Source organism: Mauremys reevesii, linkage group 7 (assembly GCF_016161935.1).
Source record: "Mauremys reevesii isolate NIE-2019 linkage group 7, ASM1616193v1, whole genome shotgun sequence".
In the NCBI taxonomy this organism is placed as follows: domain Eukaryota; kingdom Metazoa; phylum Chordata; order Testudines; family Geoemydidae; genus Mauremys; species Mauremys reevesii.
This window is the reverse complement of record NC_052629.1, coordinates 92,789,263-92,804,654: the sequence shown is the minus strand read 5'-3', so window position 1 is coordinate 92,804,654 and position 15,392 is coordinate 92,789,263. Positions and strand designations below refer to the sequence as shown.

Genomic DNA, 15,392 nt, shown 5'->3' with positions numbered 1-15,392 from the left:
ATTCAGTTAAAAATGGACAAAACCGCATTTTAATTTTTTTATTAAATAAAACTACCTTAACTGCTGGACACAGAGGGGAAAACATGTCTTGCATTTATCAAAACATGTCTTGCATTTAAAACTGATTTGTTAAAAGAGGAAGTATTATCTGTAGTTAGTGAATTGAACTGATTATTTCTGGTAATGATGTCATCAAGACTTTAGAACTAGTAGATTTAATAGTTTTTATTCATAGATGGGGAAAGGAAAATTAACTTTCCTTCTTTTTCTACTTCCAATTGGTTTCTAAACTTTAAACGAACTGGTCATTGAACGGAACTAGCTGAATAAACTGAAATGAAGATGATGGTCTCTGTACCTGCAGAAGAGGCTACAGCTATCAAAAGCTGGTTTAATACTTCAGCAAACTCTGGTTCCAGGTGTAAGCCATTGACTTCCACCAGTTTAGTGGTATTACTTTGGAACTTATCAGCAAATATGTACTCAATATTTTTGTATGTAATGTTTTTAATAGATTATAAGTTTAGGCGTTAACATAGGTTGTCAATGTCAAATTTATTAAAAGAATAAAAATCTGTATTTAACTTTAAAAAAATCAAATTTTTAGAATTTTCTAAACCAATTTTTATTCAGCCTGGTAATAACCTAGATAGTGCAAATACATGAGTCTTGTGGTAGTACACTTTTTTTTAACTAGATTTCCTCCCTCCCCCTCAATAGCAGCACAGTGTTTCTGTAAATTCTTATTTATAGTGCCATTTCAGCATCTTCTAAATTCATTCTTAGGGTATGGCTACACTGGCGATTTGCAGCGCTGGAAAGCCTCCACCAGCGCTGCAATTAGTAAGTGGCCACACCTGCAGGGCACTTCCAGCGCTGCAACTCCCTGGCTGCAGCGCTGGCCGTACACCTCACTCAGCATGGGGAATAAGGATTCCAGCGCTGGTGCTGCAGCGCTGGTCATCAAGTGTGGCCACACACCAGCGCTGTGTTTGGCCTCCAGGGAATAAGGTGTATCCCAGAATGCTTTTATAAATTACTCTCTTTGTTTTGTTATGCAGCCTCTCTTTGTTTTGTTGTGAACGAGCTCCGATCGGAGCTCCGTTCTGTACTTGGCTGTTAACAATCAAATGAGAGGCAGGCAGGCAGAGTGAATGAAACAGAACGGAGCCGATGGAGCTCCGTTTGAACTGCTTATCTATAAAAACAAACACTGATCACAGCAAACAGGAGCTATCTGTACCTGGCTGTGAACGATCAAATGAGAGGCAGGGGAAACAGTGTTGGATGCAGGCTGTTAGGGTTTGCAAACATTTTGTGATTTTTCCAATCTCTCTCTTCCCCGCTCCCTGTCACAGTACACCACAGGGAGTGAGTGAATCAGGGGGCAGTCTGTGTTGAAGGCAGGCTGTTTGCAATTAGAATTAAGACTAAGGGCTCATGAACATTTTGTGATTTTTCCAATCCAGGAAGCTAACACACAGCGTTGGCTCCAAAAATCCCCTCTCTCTTTCCCCCCGCTCCCTGTCACAGTACACCACCCTCCACCCCCCTCTTTTGAAAAGCACGTTGGTGCACTTGAATGCTGGGATTGCTGCCCATAATGCAGCACTCCCAACAGCGCTGCAAATGCTCCAAATGTGGCCACACACCAGCGCTGGTAGCTGTGAGTGTGGCCACACACCAGCGCTGCTCCTACACAGCTGGATGACCAGCGCTGCAAACCGTAAGTGTAGCCATACCCTTAGAGCCACTAGAATTGGGGATAGGAATCTATTTACAATAATTAAATCTAAATAAAAATATACCATAAATATGACACTTTGGTGCTAACTAAGTGTACTTAGAAAAACATTTTATATCTGACCGCTATTGCTTGAAAAAAGTACTATCACAGATTGTTTTGTTCTAACCATTCCTTTTCTATCTAACTTTTTTTTTTTTTTTAAATCTAAATCTGGATTACAGGTGGCCTAAAGTAATCTGAAAGGGGCAGTGCCCACTTGAATTGTTTTGAAATTCTGTGTTCTGAGGGAACACCCTTTTGAATAGTGTGCCTTGACTTCTTTAAAATAAAAAATCCTTAACTTTTTTAATAAGGATTTGTCTGCTTCCCTTTTGGTATTTAGAAAGATTTGATGGGGGTACCTGGAATTACCTAAAAAAAAGCTGGGGACCCTGCACGCCTTTCTGCATTTGAAGGGATATTCACATCTGCAAAACCATGAAACTGATTAATCATAAAGTGCTGTCACATGCACAAAGTTAACAAACCTTAGTCTTTCAGTTATAGCAATTTAGGAATTACTTGTTATAGTAGTAGATATCAAATTCAGATGAAAATATGATTTATGATGTCCTCCTAAATTGAGAGATTATCAGATTGTTGTTGGTGAGATTTTTTATGGGTTTCTCTGCTTTTACTTTTAAGCATCTCTGAAAGTTATCCAAGTACTTTTTCATTGTTGGATAAGTCCAACAGTATGTCACTTTTGGCTGTAAATCTTAGGGCTGGTCTACACTAGGGAGGGGTATCGATCTAAGATACGCAACTTCAGCTACGTGAATAGCGTAGCTGAAGTCAAAGTATCTTAGATCGATTTACCTCGGGTCCTCACGGCGCGGGATCGACGTCCACGGCTCCCCGTGTTGGCTCCGCTACCGCCGCTCGCGCCGATGGAGTTTCGGAGTCGACGGGAGTGCGTTCGGGGATCGATCTGGATGTACCCTTAATATTGAATTGAATTTCTAGCAACAGAATTGAATGCTATACTAGCAACTCTTAACCAGAAGAGGCAGCAAAAATCTTGTGCAGCCCTCTTAACACAGGGAACATAATTTCATTCATAATGGGGAAAAAACCATCGGCCCCTCAGTTCAAATCACCTTACGTGGTCAGTGCTTGTATGTTTTCCCATTTTGCTCAAGAAATGAGCAGGGGAAGGTTTTGTCCCCCCGTCCTTCTCTCCTCCTCTCTCCCTTCCCCTCCCCGGCCAGGCTGGAGTTGAAGGCCCTTTGTTTTGCCTTTGCCCAACTAGTCAATGACTCCCCAGAAATGTTTATCAGAGGTTGTTATTGCTATACTGGGAATTTTTCTTTACATTAATATTTTATTCTTTTGAATATGAAAAGTTAAAATTTAAACTGCACAATGACATGAATATATCTTGTTTTTAATAATGGTTATTTGCAGGCAAACAACGACTAGAGTAACCACAGAATAGGAAGATTTTATTTTCAGCATTCTGTTAGGGTTATAATTTTGATTCACTTATGAATATAAAATCATAGAAAAGTAGGGCTGGAAGGGAACTCAAGAGGTCAACTAGTGTAGCCCCCTGCACGGAGACAGGACCAAGTATAGACCATCCCTGGCAGGTGTTTACCTAACCTGTTCTTAAAAACCTCCAACGATGGGATTCCATAATCTCCCGTGGCAGCCTATTCCAGAATTTAACTATTTTTATAGTTAGGAAGTCTTTCCTAATATCCAAACTAAATCTCTCTAGCTGCAGATTAAGTCCATTACTTCATGTCCTGCCTTAAGTGGACATTGATTTCATCCCTCTTTGTAACAGCTCTTAACATATTTTGAAGACTGTTATCAGGTTCCCCTTCAGTCCTATTTTCTCAGGACTAAATATGCCCAGTTTTTTCACCTTTCTTCTTTGGTCAGGTTTTCTAAACCTTTATCACTTTTGTTGCTTTCCTCTGGACTGTCAGATTTGTCCACATCTTTCTTAAATGTGTGGTGCTCAGAATTGGATACAGTACTCCAGCTGAGGCCTCACCTGTGCCAAGGAGAGCAGGGCAATTACCTTACATATGACACTTCTGTTAATACACCCTAGAATGATATTAGCCTTTTTTGAAACTGCATCATGTTGTGGTTCACAAATTGAATATGAGTCAACTATAACTCCCAGATCCTTTTCAGCAGTACTACTGTCTAGACAATTATTCCTCATTTTGTAGTTGTGTGTTTATTTCTTCCTAAGGCTGTGTCTACACTTGTGGCAGCCTTTAGAGTACATGCACTACACACGTAGCTAGGTGCCGCTGTGAAAGGCTCAGGCAGCAAGGTAAAGCTCTGGTAACTCCCTGCTGCAGGAGCCTTTTACTGTGACAGGGAAAGGCTCTGGCAGAAGAGAGGCAGTGGGACACTATACTGCTAAAAATAGTGTCCTGGGGATTCAGGCATGTAGGACTCTACTCTACCTGCCTAAGCAATGCCTCACTGTCTACACTGCTGTTTGTACCCAGGCTAGCTGGGTGTGTGGTGTCTGTACTCTACATCTACACTTACAGCCGTATGTACCTTAAGAGTAGTACGTTACACTGTTCATGTTTGCAGCTTCTGTAGCTGCCTTTGGGTAATCCATTCTACATGTTTGCACTTTTGTATAGCCAAAAAAAAGATGAATGTTTTCATTTGTTGGACAAGGTGGGTGAGATAATATCTTCTATTGGACTGACTTCTGTTGGTGAAAGAGACAGCTATAGCATTTCAGATGTAGACAAGCCAAAGTTTTCAGGCTATACAGAACTCTTCGTCAGGTGCGGGAAAGGTACTCAGGGCTTGTCTACACTTAAAATGCTACAGTGGCACAGCTGCACTGCTGCTGCGCTTCAGTGTAGACACCACCTTCCTGTTGGCATAGGTAATCCACCTCCCCACCAGGCGCTAACTAGGTTTCTTCTGTCAACCTAGCTCCGTCGACACAGGGACTTAGGTCACCTTACCTATGTCGCTCAGGTATGGATGTTTCACACACTTGACCAATGTCGTTAAACCGATTTAATTTTCTAGTGTAGACCAGGCCCCAGAGAGTATGTCTACACAGCAAAGAAAAACCCGAGGCTGGCCCATGTCAGCTGACTTGGGCTTGCGGGGCTATTTCATTGCTTTGTAGACTTCTGGGCTGGGGTCTGGACTCTAGGACTCTGGAGCCTGGAAGTTTACACAGCAATGAAATATCCCCTTGAGCCTGAGTGACATTGCTATGTTGACATACCCAGAGTGTCACAGCTAAATACAAGGTGAAACAGATGGTTTAGAATGAATAGTTAATGTATTCTGAGACACCATTCAAGGTGAAGTTGCCTGTAACACCTCTGCAGTCATAGGCCAAAAAAGGGGGTCGGGGTTTTCAGCTTGTTGTAATAAGCCATTAATCTGGTGCCTTTATTAAAGCCATTATTTTTAGTGTCTAGCAAAGTTATGAATTTAAACTCCCATTGTGGGTGCAGGGAGAGACATGCAAAGTGCCTTTTTTCTGTTAATGTACGAGTTTATTTTTCTATGTAACCAATAAAAGCATGTTTTCTTTTGTATGATGTATTACAGGCAGAAGGTTCCTCGACTGCCTCTTCAGGAAGCCAGGCAGCTGAAGTCAAAGGGAATCAAGCCAGTAGTCCACAAATCCCATGTCTGTTGTCAATGCCCACCAGGAACCATATGGATATTACCACCCCTCCATTGCCTCCTGTAGCACCTGAAGTATTAAGAGTGGCAGAACACAGGCACAAGAAGGGGTTAATGTATCCCTACATCTTTCATGTCCTAACCAAGGTATGACTTTCAAACTCAGGTATTGTGAAACAGTGATTCTGTAAAGGTAAACACCTGACCAGACACTATCATGAGGGGTGATGCACACTTGCTCCTGCTTAGAGCTCTGGCCTATTAGCACTTCTAACAATTGGTGAAAAAGAAGCTCCAGACAGTAGCTCTGGGAGTGAATTGCACAACAGGTGTCTGACCCTCATTGTTAAAACTGCTTACTCACAAAATAGCTGACTTTTTTCCCTGAATTTTCTCTATTTTTCCCTTTTCTATTTTAAAAAAGTGTGGTGTGTGTGGTGCTTCTTGAGGTTTTGGCACCTCTGCCAGTCTCTGACATTACCTGTTTCAGAATCGTTTAGATGTTTATTTTGATGTGATTGTTGTCTGGCTCTCTTGTTCCCTTCACTGTTTCTTTTTCTCTTGGTATACCTGAAGAGAAACAGCCCAGCAGCTTAAGAAATTCCTCCAGGTGTGGCCATAAAATGTTCATTATGGATAAACATGATTGCTATCTTCAGCGCCTGGCAAATACATGGCAAGTGGGCAGGTCTTAGGGAGATCACTTGAACATCACTGCTCTGCACTCTAAGTCCAACAGAAATCTCTCTGGATGGCCTTGGAGAGCAAATCTTCCACGGCAATGGAGGAGAGTTCCTCATCTTACTACGAAGAGGCTGTGTCAATGCCAGTTGATTCAGTGTAGTTTTAATGGGATTTTCCAAAGCTGTGCGTTTTGGAACTATCAGAGGTCAGCACTGTCTCAGTCATTAGAGCCAGTGGGATGCAATGATGCCCTTGGCACAACTCTTTGGTTTTGCTTAGTATAGATTCAGAGTACAAGATTCAATCCAAACCTCCCTCTAAGTGCAGGCTGAAAAGATCCTACAACTTGACCCTTCTGATCCTGTTTCATCTTCTCACACTCCTGTTCAAAGCAACTTAATGCCTATAGTAGTTCCATCCACAACAGTTGTAGCAGCAATAAGTCCAGTCACTGGATCGTTAAACATTATTATATTATTCTCATTGATATCCTTAAAGCCAGAATGTCATTTAATTTGCAGATGGACATGCCATGCTCTCTTTGAGGCATGAACTGTCACTTTGCTATGTTTATACAGTGCCTCGCCCAATAGGGATGGGACTCCTCTGTGCAGTAGCAATATAGATAATACTACTCCTTGGGGGCATTCTGCGCACAATATTTTAAAATTCCGCAAATTTTATTTGTCAAAATAACACTACATAATCACACCAGTTTCAATTATTTTGGTAATTAATTTCAAAATACCTGTCAGCAAGTATGTCTGTAACAATACAGACACACACAAATTCCCTCAGGGAGTAGAGAGTTAAAGCAACCCCTATGACAACCCAGTTCCTGTTTCTCTGCCTCTTATCCTCCCCCCCTCCCCCCAGCCCAGCTGCAGGGCCAAACACCTCCCCCCCGCCTCCCTAGCCCAGATACCCGTGTCCCCCAGAGCCCATGGATCCAGAGGGAGAAACAGCTTGATGCTCAGTCCAAGGCTTGCATGGAGTTTCCTGTGTGCTGCCCTCTCCTTCCCTCAGGGCATGCTGGGAACTGTAGCTGCCAGGAACCCTCTAGCTTCCTCTCCCTACCCCCAGCAGTGTTTTCTATAGGCGAGCTGGGCTCTGCTGGGTCCAGCGGCCCCTGGTGGTGGCTAGCAGCACTGCAGCCCATTTCTGTGGAGGAAAGGAAATTCTACGCACAGTGTTAATTTCTGCAAAATTCTGCATTGTGTGGCGGCACAGAATTCCCCCAGGAATAATAATATATTGACTGATGACATTATTTTTCCTACAGTGACTTCATTTGTGGCTTTTGATGTCTGTGATTTTGTACTTTTGGTGCACTTTGTGTTAGTTTTTGGCCTGACACAATTGCAGCAACTCTTGTTGTCTGGATGAGTGATTTGCAGGACTCCCCTGATACATTCTAAATCTCCATATGGGGAGAGGAAAAAGTAGCTACCTGCTTCCTGCCCAGATCTCCCACAATGATACTTCTTGTTAATCAGGATGTCTGAGACCATCTGCTTAAAGAATTTGCAAGAAGTTATTTATTCCTCAGGTGCTTGCATATGTCCATTCCAACGTAGGTGTGTGCGTGCCCCAAGCACAGTTGCTGGAATTTTTCTCCCCAACGGTATCCATTGGATCGGCTCCAGTGGCTTCTGGTGCCATGCTCTCATAGCGCCGTTATAAATGGCCCTGCTGACCCCACTACCCCTTCAGTTCCTTCTTACCACCCGTGATGGTTGCTGGAACCCTTCATTGCTCAGACAGTTCCATGGCAACAGACGTTTCCTAAGATTTGTAGTGAACCAAGTTCACTACCAATTTGTGATGATTCCATTCGGCCTGTTAGCCGCTCCGCAAGTCTTCACCAAATGCATGGCAATAGTAGCAGCCTTTCTCAGAAGAAAGGAAGTCCATGTATTTTCATACCTCGATGACTGGCTAGTCAAGGGCCGATCCAGAGCTCAAGTTGAAGCAAACATCTGTCTCATTCAATTGACCTTCAGAATGTTAGGTCTTTTGTCGAACATCCAGAAGTCCACCCTTATCCCGATCCAAAGGATGGAGTTCATCAGTGTGGTACTTGACTCTGTGCAAGCAAGAGCTCTACTTCCAGACAATCGGTTTCCTCAATTACATCCCTAATAGGTCTCTCCAGGCTCATCTGATCACAACCGTATGAAAATGTCTGAGCCTCCTGGGCTATGTGGCATCATGCACGTACGTAGTGCAACATGCGAGGCTATGTCTCAGACCTTTCCCAGTCTGGCTGGCCATGGTATACTTCTCCTTTTGTCATCACCTGGACTCAGTGCTTATGGTATCTACCCAGTCCTCAGCTCACTGTCATGATGGCAAAACAGCCACACGGTATGTGCAGGGTACCCTTCTCAAGACTTTAACTGTTGTTCCTAGTGTCTGATGCATCAGCCCTTGGCTGGGGAGTCCACCTAAGGTTCCTCAGGACTGAGGGCCTTTGGTCCCAAGATGAGCTTTCCCTCCACATCAATGTCAGGGAGCTCAGGGTGGTATGTCTAGCCTGCCAGGTATTTTTACCTCACAAGACGGGCAAGACTGTTTCGGTTCTCACGGCAATACGACGGCTGTGTTCTACATAAACAGGCAGGGCGGTGCGCGTTGTTCCCTCCTCCTCCCCATGTCAGGAAGCAATCCACCTGTGGCAATTCTGCATTGCTCAGTCCATCAGCCTGGAGGCATCCTACCTCCCAGGAGCACACAACCAGCTGGGAGATCACCTCAGCAGGTTTTTCTCCACTCACCATGAGTGGTCTCCCCAGCCAGACGTTGTGAGGGACATCTTCCAACGGGGGGGGCACTCCCCTTAGAGACTTGTTTGCCACCTGCAACAACAGGAAATGCCACCAGGTTTGCTTCCTGCAAGGTCACAGCCTGGGGTCTCTCATGGATGTGTTACTGTGGACAAGACACCTGTATTACCCATTTTCCCCATCCCACTGATCCACAAGGTTCTGATGAAGATCAAGCAGGGCCGAGTGCAAATCATTCTCATAGCTCTGGCATGGCCCAGACAGCATTGGTTCACCAACCTGTGAGCCCTGTGAGTGGAGGCATCACTAAGGCTTCCACTACACCCAGACCTGATCTCCCGGGACCATCATTGGCTACTCCACCTGAACATCAGCTCTCTTTATCTGACGGCTTGGAAGCTCCATGGCTGAATCCGGAGGAGCGGGCTTGCTCGGGGCAGGTCTGCGAGGTCCTACTGGGCATTAAAAAGACCTCCACCAGGGCTACTTACCTTGCAAAAATTGAAACGGTCTCCATCTTGTGCTCCCAACAAATTCCTCCTTTGAGTCATCTCTACAGCTCATCTTAGGGCAGGGGTTCTCAAACTGGGGGTTGGGACGCCTCAGGGGATCGCAAGGTTATTACATGGGGGGGGGGTCATGAGCTGTCAGCCTTAACCCCAAGCCCCGCTTTGCATCCAGCATTTATAATGGTGTTAAATATATTAAAAAGGTGTTTTTAATTTATAAGGGGGGGGGGTCACACTCAGAGTCCTGCTGTGTGAAAGGGGTCACCAGTACAAATGTTTGAGAACCACTGTCTTAGGGCTTGTCTACACTTACATTTTATAGTGCTCTAACTTGCTGGCTCAGGGGGCCTGAGCGCAGCAAGTGTGAGTGCTTTAAAGCACTAGTGTAAACAGTCTCTGAGCACTGGGAGCCAATCCCCTCCTGGAGGTGGATTACCAGGAGTGCTGGGAGAGCTCTCTCCCAGTGTTCGCGTGCGACCACACTCACACTTCAAAGCACTGCCGTGGGAGTGTTCCCCTGACAGCGCTTTGAAGTTTCCAGTGTAGCCAATGCCCTTAGAATACCTTTTACAGCTGAAACAACAAGGTCTAGCTCTCTTGCCAGTCAAGCAGCAAAGAATCCTGTGGCACCTTATAGACTAACAGACGTTTTGCAGCATGAGCTTTCGTGGGTGAATACCCACTTCTTCGGATGCAAGCCATCCGAAGAAGTGGGTATTCACCCACGAAAGCTCATGCTGCAAAACGTCTGTTAGTCTATAAGGTGCCACAGGATTCTTTGCTGCTTCTACAGAACCAGACTAACACGGCTACCCCTCCGATACTTGCCAGTCAAGGTTCACCTAGTGGCTATCTCTGCCTTCCATCTCAAAGTGGACAACCAACCTGTCTTTTCATACAAGATGAGCCGTTTTCTCAAAGGCCTGGAGAGGGTGTTTTCCCCCAGGTTAGAGATCCCATCCTTCCCTGGGACCTGAAACTTGTCCTCTCAAATCTTATTGGGTCCCCGTTTGAGCCACTAGCAATGTGTTTGTTGTTACACCTTTCCTGGAAAGTGGCCTTCCTGGTGGATATCACTTCGGCCAGAAGAGTTTCAGCGATCCAGGTCCTCACATTGGAGCCCCAGTATATGGTCTTCAAGGACAGAGTCTAGTTGTGACCATACCCATTGTTTCCTCCTAAGGTGATCTCACAATTCCATTGCAGTCAAGCAGTCTTCCTACCGGTTTTCTACCCTAACCCACATGTGAATAGAGAAGAACAGCACCCCACTTGCTGGATATTAGGCGGGCCCTGGCTTTCTGTATACAAAGGACCAAATCATTCAACAGATCTACTCAGCTGTTCTTAGCGATAGTGGAAAGAATGAAGGGTCTCCGAATTTCTGCACAAAGAATCTTATAGTGGATTTATGTTCTGTTCTAACACATTGAAATGGATCCAAGTATCTGCCCATGGCATCAGCAAGAAGCTAGTGATGTGACTATTTTTCATTTTTAACTACCTAAAGTCCAGTTTGTTCCCCAGGGGTAATGGGTGTCTAACTACATGTCTCATGTCAAAGACTTCATTTCACTGCACAAGATCCAGGACATTGTGGACCAGATTTTCAAAGTTAGGCATAGAAGATTGTTTGCCTATATTTGCACCTCCATAATGTGTTTAAATACCCTGTCAATGATAGCAAATTGAGTGGTGGTAATATTATTTTTATTTATTATACCAGATTTTCATGCACGTAAGATATTTGCATGCATGTGTTAAGTGTGCACAAATGCATGTGCACAGTTGCACTCCCTGAACTTTCTAGTCCACAGCGTCTGGCAGAAAGGATGTACCAGAATCAGCAGGTTTCAATGAGGATCATTAATACTTGTTGTTAACACAATGAAGGAGTCCTGAGGAGTGCAACAGGTATATCTCCCCTTAAATCCGTGAACCTGAGGTCTCAGTGGTCTTAAACTAAATGGAGAGTTGGGCTGAGATTTTCAAAATGTTTAGACACCTAAATAAGCATTCTGATTTTCCAAAGTGCTGAGTACCCTGCTGTTCCCAGTGATTTTAAAGGGAGCTGCTGGCTGCACAGCACTTCTGAAAATCAGCCCACTTATTTAAATTATAAATAAGGATTTATGCTCTTAACTTTAGGCACCTTTTTTTAAATCTTGGTCTTCTGCATTGCATCTGAGTGACAACCCTCTGATATGTCCTAGATCAGTGTCATTCCAGGGTACTGGCCCATCTGTGGTGAAACTGAGTGCAAATAATTTAAGCATGCTTATAGCTTTTTAGATCCAAGCAAAGGGGCTGATGTAATACGTACTTTTAGAAAAGAAAATGTCTTGCATCTATTTCTTGGTTAAGAATTAATATAGTCACAGGAAATCCCCACTTGCTTGCCATTCTTACAGAATTAGGAAATATATATTTTTCACCTCATTGACTTTTCAGTATTAGCAACTCTTAGTATCCATGACTCCAGCAGATACATGCACACAGTCTTGCTGTTTGCTGGCCGTCAGGAATTTTGCAATAAGACTTCTCTCAGTCACACATAAGGCACTCGCTATGAAGTGTGGATCTGTTGTGACTACAAATCTAAGAACTAGAATTGTAGGTGAGTAGTTTTCCTTTTTGGTTTTATGGATTATTATAGGTGGTTGCGGAATTTCATTTGCATATATTCATTATAGTAGTTTGTCTCTGCACCTGGAAATCGTTAAACCAGGATTTGAGGACTTCAGTAGCTCAGACATAGGTTAGGGGTTTGATACAGGAGTGGGTGGGTGAGATTCTGTGGCCTGCATTGTGCAGGAGGTCAGACTAGACGATCATAATGATCCCTTCTGACCTTAAAGTCTATGATTCTATGATTCTAATTGATTCCCCCCATCCCTCCCCCCACCACACAGTGCCTGTAAGCATATAGGTGGGTGTGGCTCTCCCTCACTGTCATCTCTGAGGGAGGCCACGCCCCTTTGCTACACACATAAATGGGGAAATTAGCGGTTTCCGGCCCCAAACCATAGGCAGGGTAGGGCCTCAAATAGTTCAGGGGCCAGGCCCTCAGCCAGGGTGGGAGCCCCAGCAAACAGTCTAGAGTGCTGGTAGGGGGTAAGTGCCCAGCAAACCGCCTAGGGTGCTCTGGCAAAGGGTGTCTGTGGAGTGCAGGCCTCCTGACCTCAGGAGGGGGAGTACTGTCACCCCAGGATTGGAGTGGCAGGGGGGATGTAAGCCCGCCCAACTCCACTGCATCCCAGCCCAGGGCTCTAACAGTGGCAGAGTGGTCTGCCACTAGGTCAGTGGGGAATCTACCCACAACACACTGACTATGTCTCCGGCAGCACCACAGCCAGAGAGTAATTTGGTTCCCCATGGCTACTTCCTATACTCCCCTTCGGTGTACCTGCAACCAAAGGTCTTCCGTAGGGTTGCCAACTTTTTATTTGAAAAAAACCTAACACCCTTGCCCTGCCTCTGCTCCACCCCTTCTCCAAGGCCACACCTCTGCTCACTCCATCCCCCCTCCCTCTGTCGCTCACTCTCCCCCACCCTCGCTCATTTTCACTGGGCTGGGCCAGTGGGTTGGGGTGTGAGAAGGGGTGAGGGCTCCAGCTGCAGGTGAGGGCTCGGGGGTGGGGCCAGAGATGAGAGGTTTAGGGTGCAGGAGAGGGCTCTGGGCTGGAGCAAGGGCTTGGGGTGTGGGAGTGGGTGGGACCAGGGATGAGGGGCTTGGGATACAGGAGGAGGCTCCAGGCTGGGGCAGGGGGTTGGAGTGCGGGAAAGGGAGAGGGGGCCAGGGTGGGGCCAGAATGAGGGGTTCGGGGTGCAGGATGGGGATCTGGGCTTGGGCAGGGGGTTGGGGCATGGAAGAAGGTGCGGGGTGTGAGCTCCGGGTGGCGCTTACCTCAGGCAGTTCCCGGGAAGCAGTGACATCTCCTTCCGGTTCCTAAGTGGAGGCGCGACCACGTGGCTCTGGGTGTTGCCCACACCTGCAGGTGCTGCTCCCTCAGCTCCCATTTGCTGTAGTTCCTGGCAAATAGGAACTGCTGAGCTGTCATTGGGGACGGAGGCAGCACAGACCCCTGTGGCCCTTCCTTGACCTAGGAGCCAAAGGAAGATGCCGGAAGCTTTCCAGGAGTTGCGCAGAGCCAGATAGGGAGCCTGTTTGCGCCGCCAACCAGACTTTTAACGTCCTGGTCAGCAGTGCTGACTGGAGCCACCAGGGTCCCTTTACTACTGGGCGTTCTGGTCGAAAACCAGAGACCTGGCAACGCTAGTTGTCCGGCGTCTCCCCGGGGTACACTGTGAGCGGCAATCCCAGCAATTTCTCAGTGTCGGGCATGTTACGCAGTCCTGGTACCTGGCAGTCTCCCCGGGACAGCCAAAGTCTTCCGTGGGTTCTGGCTCCAGCAGCGGTCTGGAAGCATCTGCCTCCCTCGGCAGCTCCTGCTCAGCTGAGCTGCAGGGCCCAGCTCTTATATTTCCTGTTCCTGTCCTGCCCTTCTGCTTCTGGTGTGGCAGCCTAGGCGTTCCAGGTTCCCCACACCAGGGGACATCTGGCTCTCCCTCGCTGTCAGTCTCTGAGGGAGACCATGCCCCTTTGCTACACTGCCCCATTCCTAAAGGCTTGGTTACCCAACAAAATAGATGCTCAAAATCAGTTTTACAAAAATGTGCATCATGCTCTAATGTTTGAATGGGGGTTGGAGAAAATTATATAAACTTGCTCTTCCCTCACACATTAAATATAAGCGAACAAGTAAAACCTAATACAGTAAAAGCCACGTTATCCGGCACTTTACCAACCAGAAAGCTCTATAAACCAGCATTTCTGATCTTCATTGAAAGTCTGGTTTATAGTCTGTTTGGTGTGGGGCCAGCAGCTTCTCTGCGTGGCTCCACTGAAGCGGCAACATGTCCCTGCTGCTCCTAGGTGGAGGAACGGCCACGAGGGGTTCAGAGTGTGGGAGGGGGTATGGAGCTGGGGTTTGGGGCGTGGGAGGGCACTGCAGGGCCTGGGCTCTGGAAGGGAGTTTGGGTGCGGGAGGGGGCTCGAGGCAGGAGGTTGAGGTGTGGGAGAGGTTTCAGGGTGCTGGATACAGGCAGTACTCACCTCAAGCAGCTCCCCGCAAGCAGTGACCTGTCCCTGCTGCTCCTAGGCAAAGGCGTGGCTAGGCGGCTCTGTGCACTGCCCCACCCCAAGTGCTGACTCCACAGCTCCCATTGGCTGGGAACTGCAGCCAGTGGGAACTGCGGGGGTGGCGCATGTGGGCAGAAGCAGTACGCAGAGACGCCTAGCTGCACCTTCCCCTAGGAGCAGCAGGGACAGGTGGCCACTTCCGGGGAGCTGCCCAAGGTGAGCGCTGCCCGGATCCGGCACCCCGACCCCTTACCGCAAGCCCCCTCCCACACCCTAACTCCCTCCCAGAGCCCATGCCCTGCACCCAAACTCCCTCCCTCTTAGTTAACCGGAATTTTTCACTTACTGGCTCCCCCCCAGTCCTCCAACATGCCGGATAAAAAAGCTTTTACTGTACTTGACTTACACAGAAAAATGCTTAGGAATGATTTTTGTTGTTGTTGTTGTTGTTTTTTTTTTAATTCATGGAGGACTTGTGGCTAACCACATTGCGTATCAAAAACTAAAATTTTGTGCATTTCTCTTACCTTGTGAGCACGGATCCTAGAAATCCGTTTGCCCTGGGAAATGTGGAATATGCGTTTTTACAGAGAACTTTTAGGTTTTATATTTTGTGAAAAAAAATATACTAAGTGTTAATTAAATTTTACTGAAAGTACCAGTGTCACTTATTCAGTGCGCATAACCTCTTCCTCTTGCGGTTAATTTTTTTTTAAGGCGCTTTAAATTTCTAGTGGAACCCTGTTTATCTGATTGACCAGAGCCAAATCGGATAATCAAAAATTGGGATAATCAGGAGGACTGGCAAAGAACTTCCCATCTCTTATTTTAAGATGGGGTCGGGG

General features: G+C 46.3%; 1 protein-coding gene and 1 long non-coding RNA gene across 6 annotated transcripts in view; one reads left to right on the top strand and one right to left on the bottom strand.

The window, feature by feature from the left end:
* The window catches only part of FAM120A (family with sequence similarity 120A), a 181,472-nt gene that overhangs the window by 102,205 nt on the left and 63,875 nt on the right, over nt 1-15,392 (top strand). For all 4 annotated transcript variants that reach the window (XM_039547166.1, XM_039547164.1, XM_039547163.1 and 1 more), the window contains exon 9: nt 5,348-5,572. In XM_039547166.1, the coding sequence (XP_039403100.1) occupies nt 5,348-5,572 (225 nt within the window). The remainder of the gene's footprint in view (nt 1-5,347; nt 5,573-15,392) is intronic.
* LOC120409317 overlaps nt 8,895-15,392 on the bottom strand; it is a 55,077-nt gene continuing 48,579 nt past the window's right edge. Inside the window, exons 5-6 of one of the 2 annotated variants that reach the window (XR_005601249.1) lie at nt 13,312-13,507; nt 8,895-8,967 (exon numbers count right to left, since the gene is read on the bottom strand). This is a non-coding gene — a long non-coding RNA (uncharacterized LOC120409317). The remainder of the gene's footprint in view (nt 8,968-13,311; nt 13,508-15,392) is intronic. The other variant, XR_005601250.1, reaches the window with a different exon arrangement.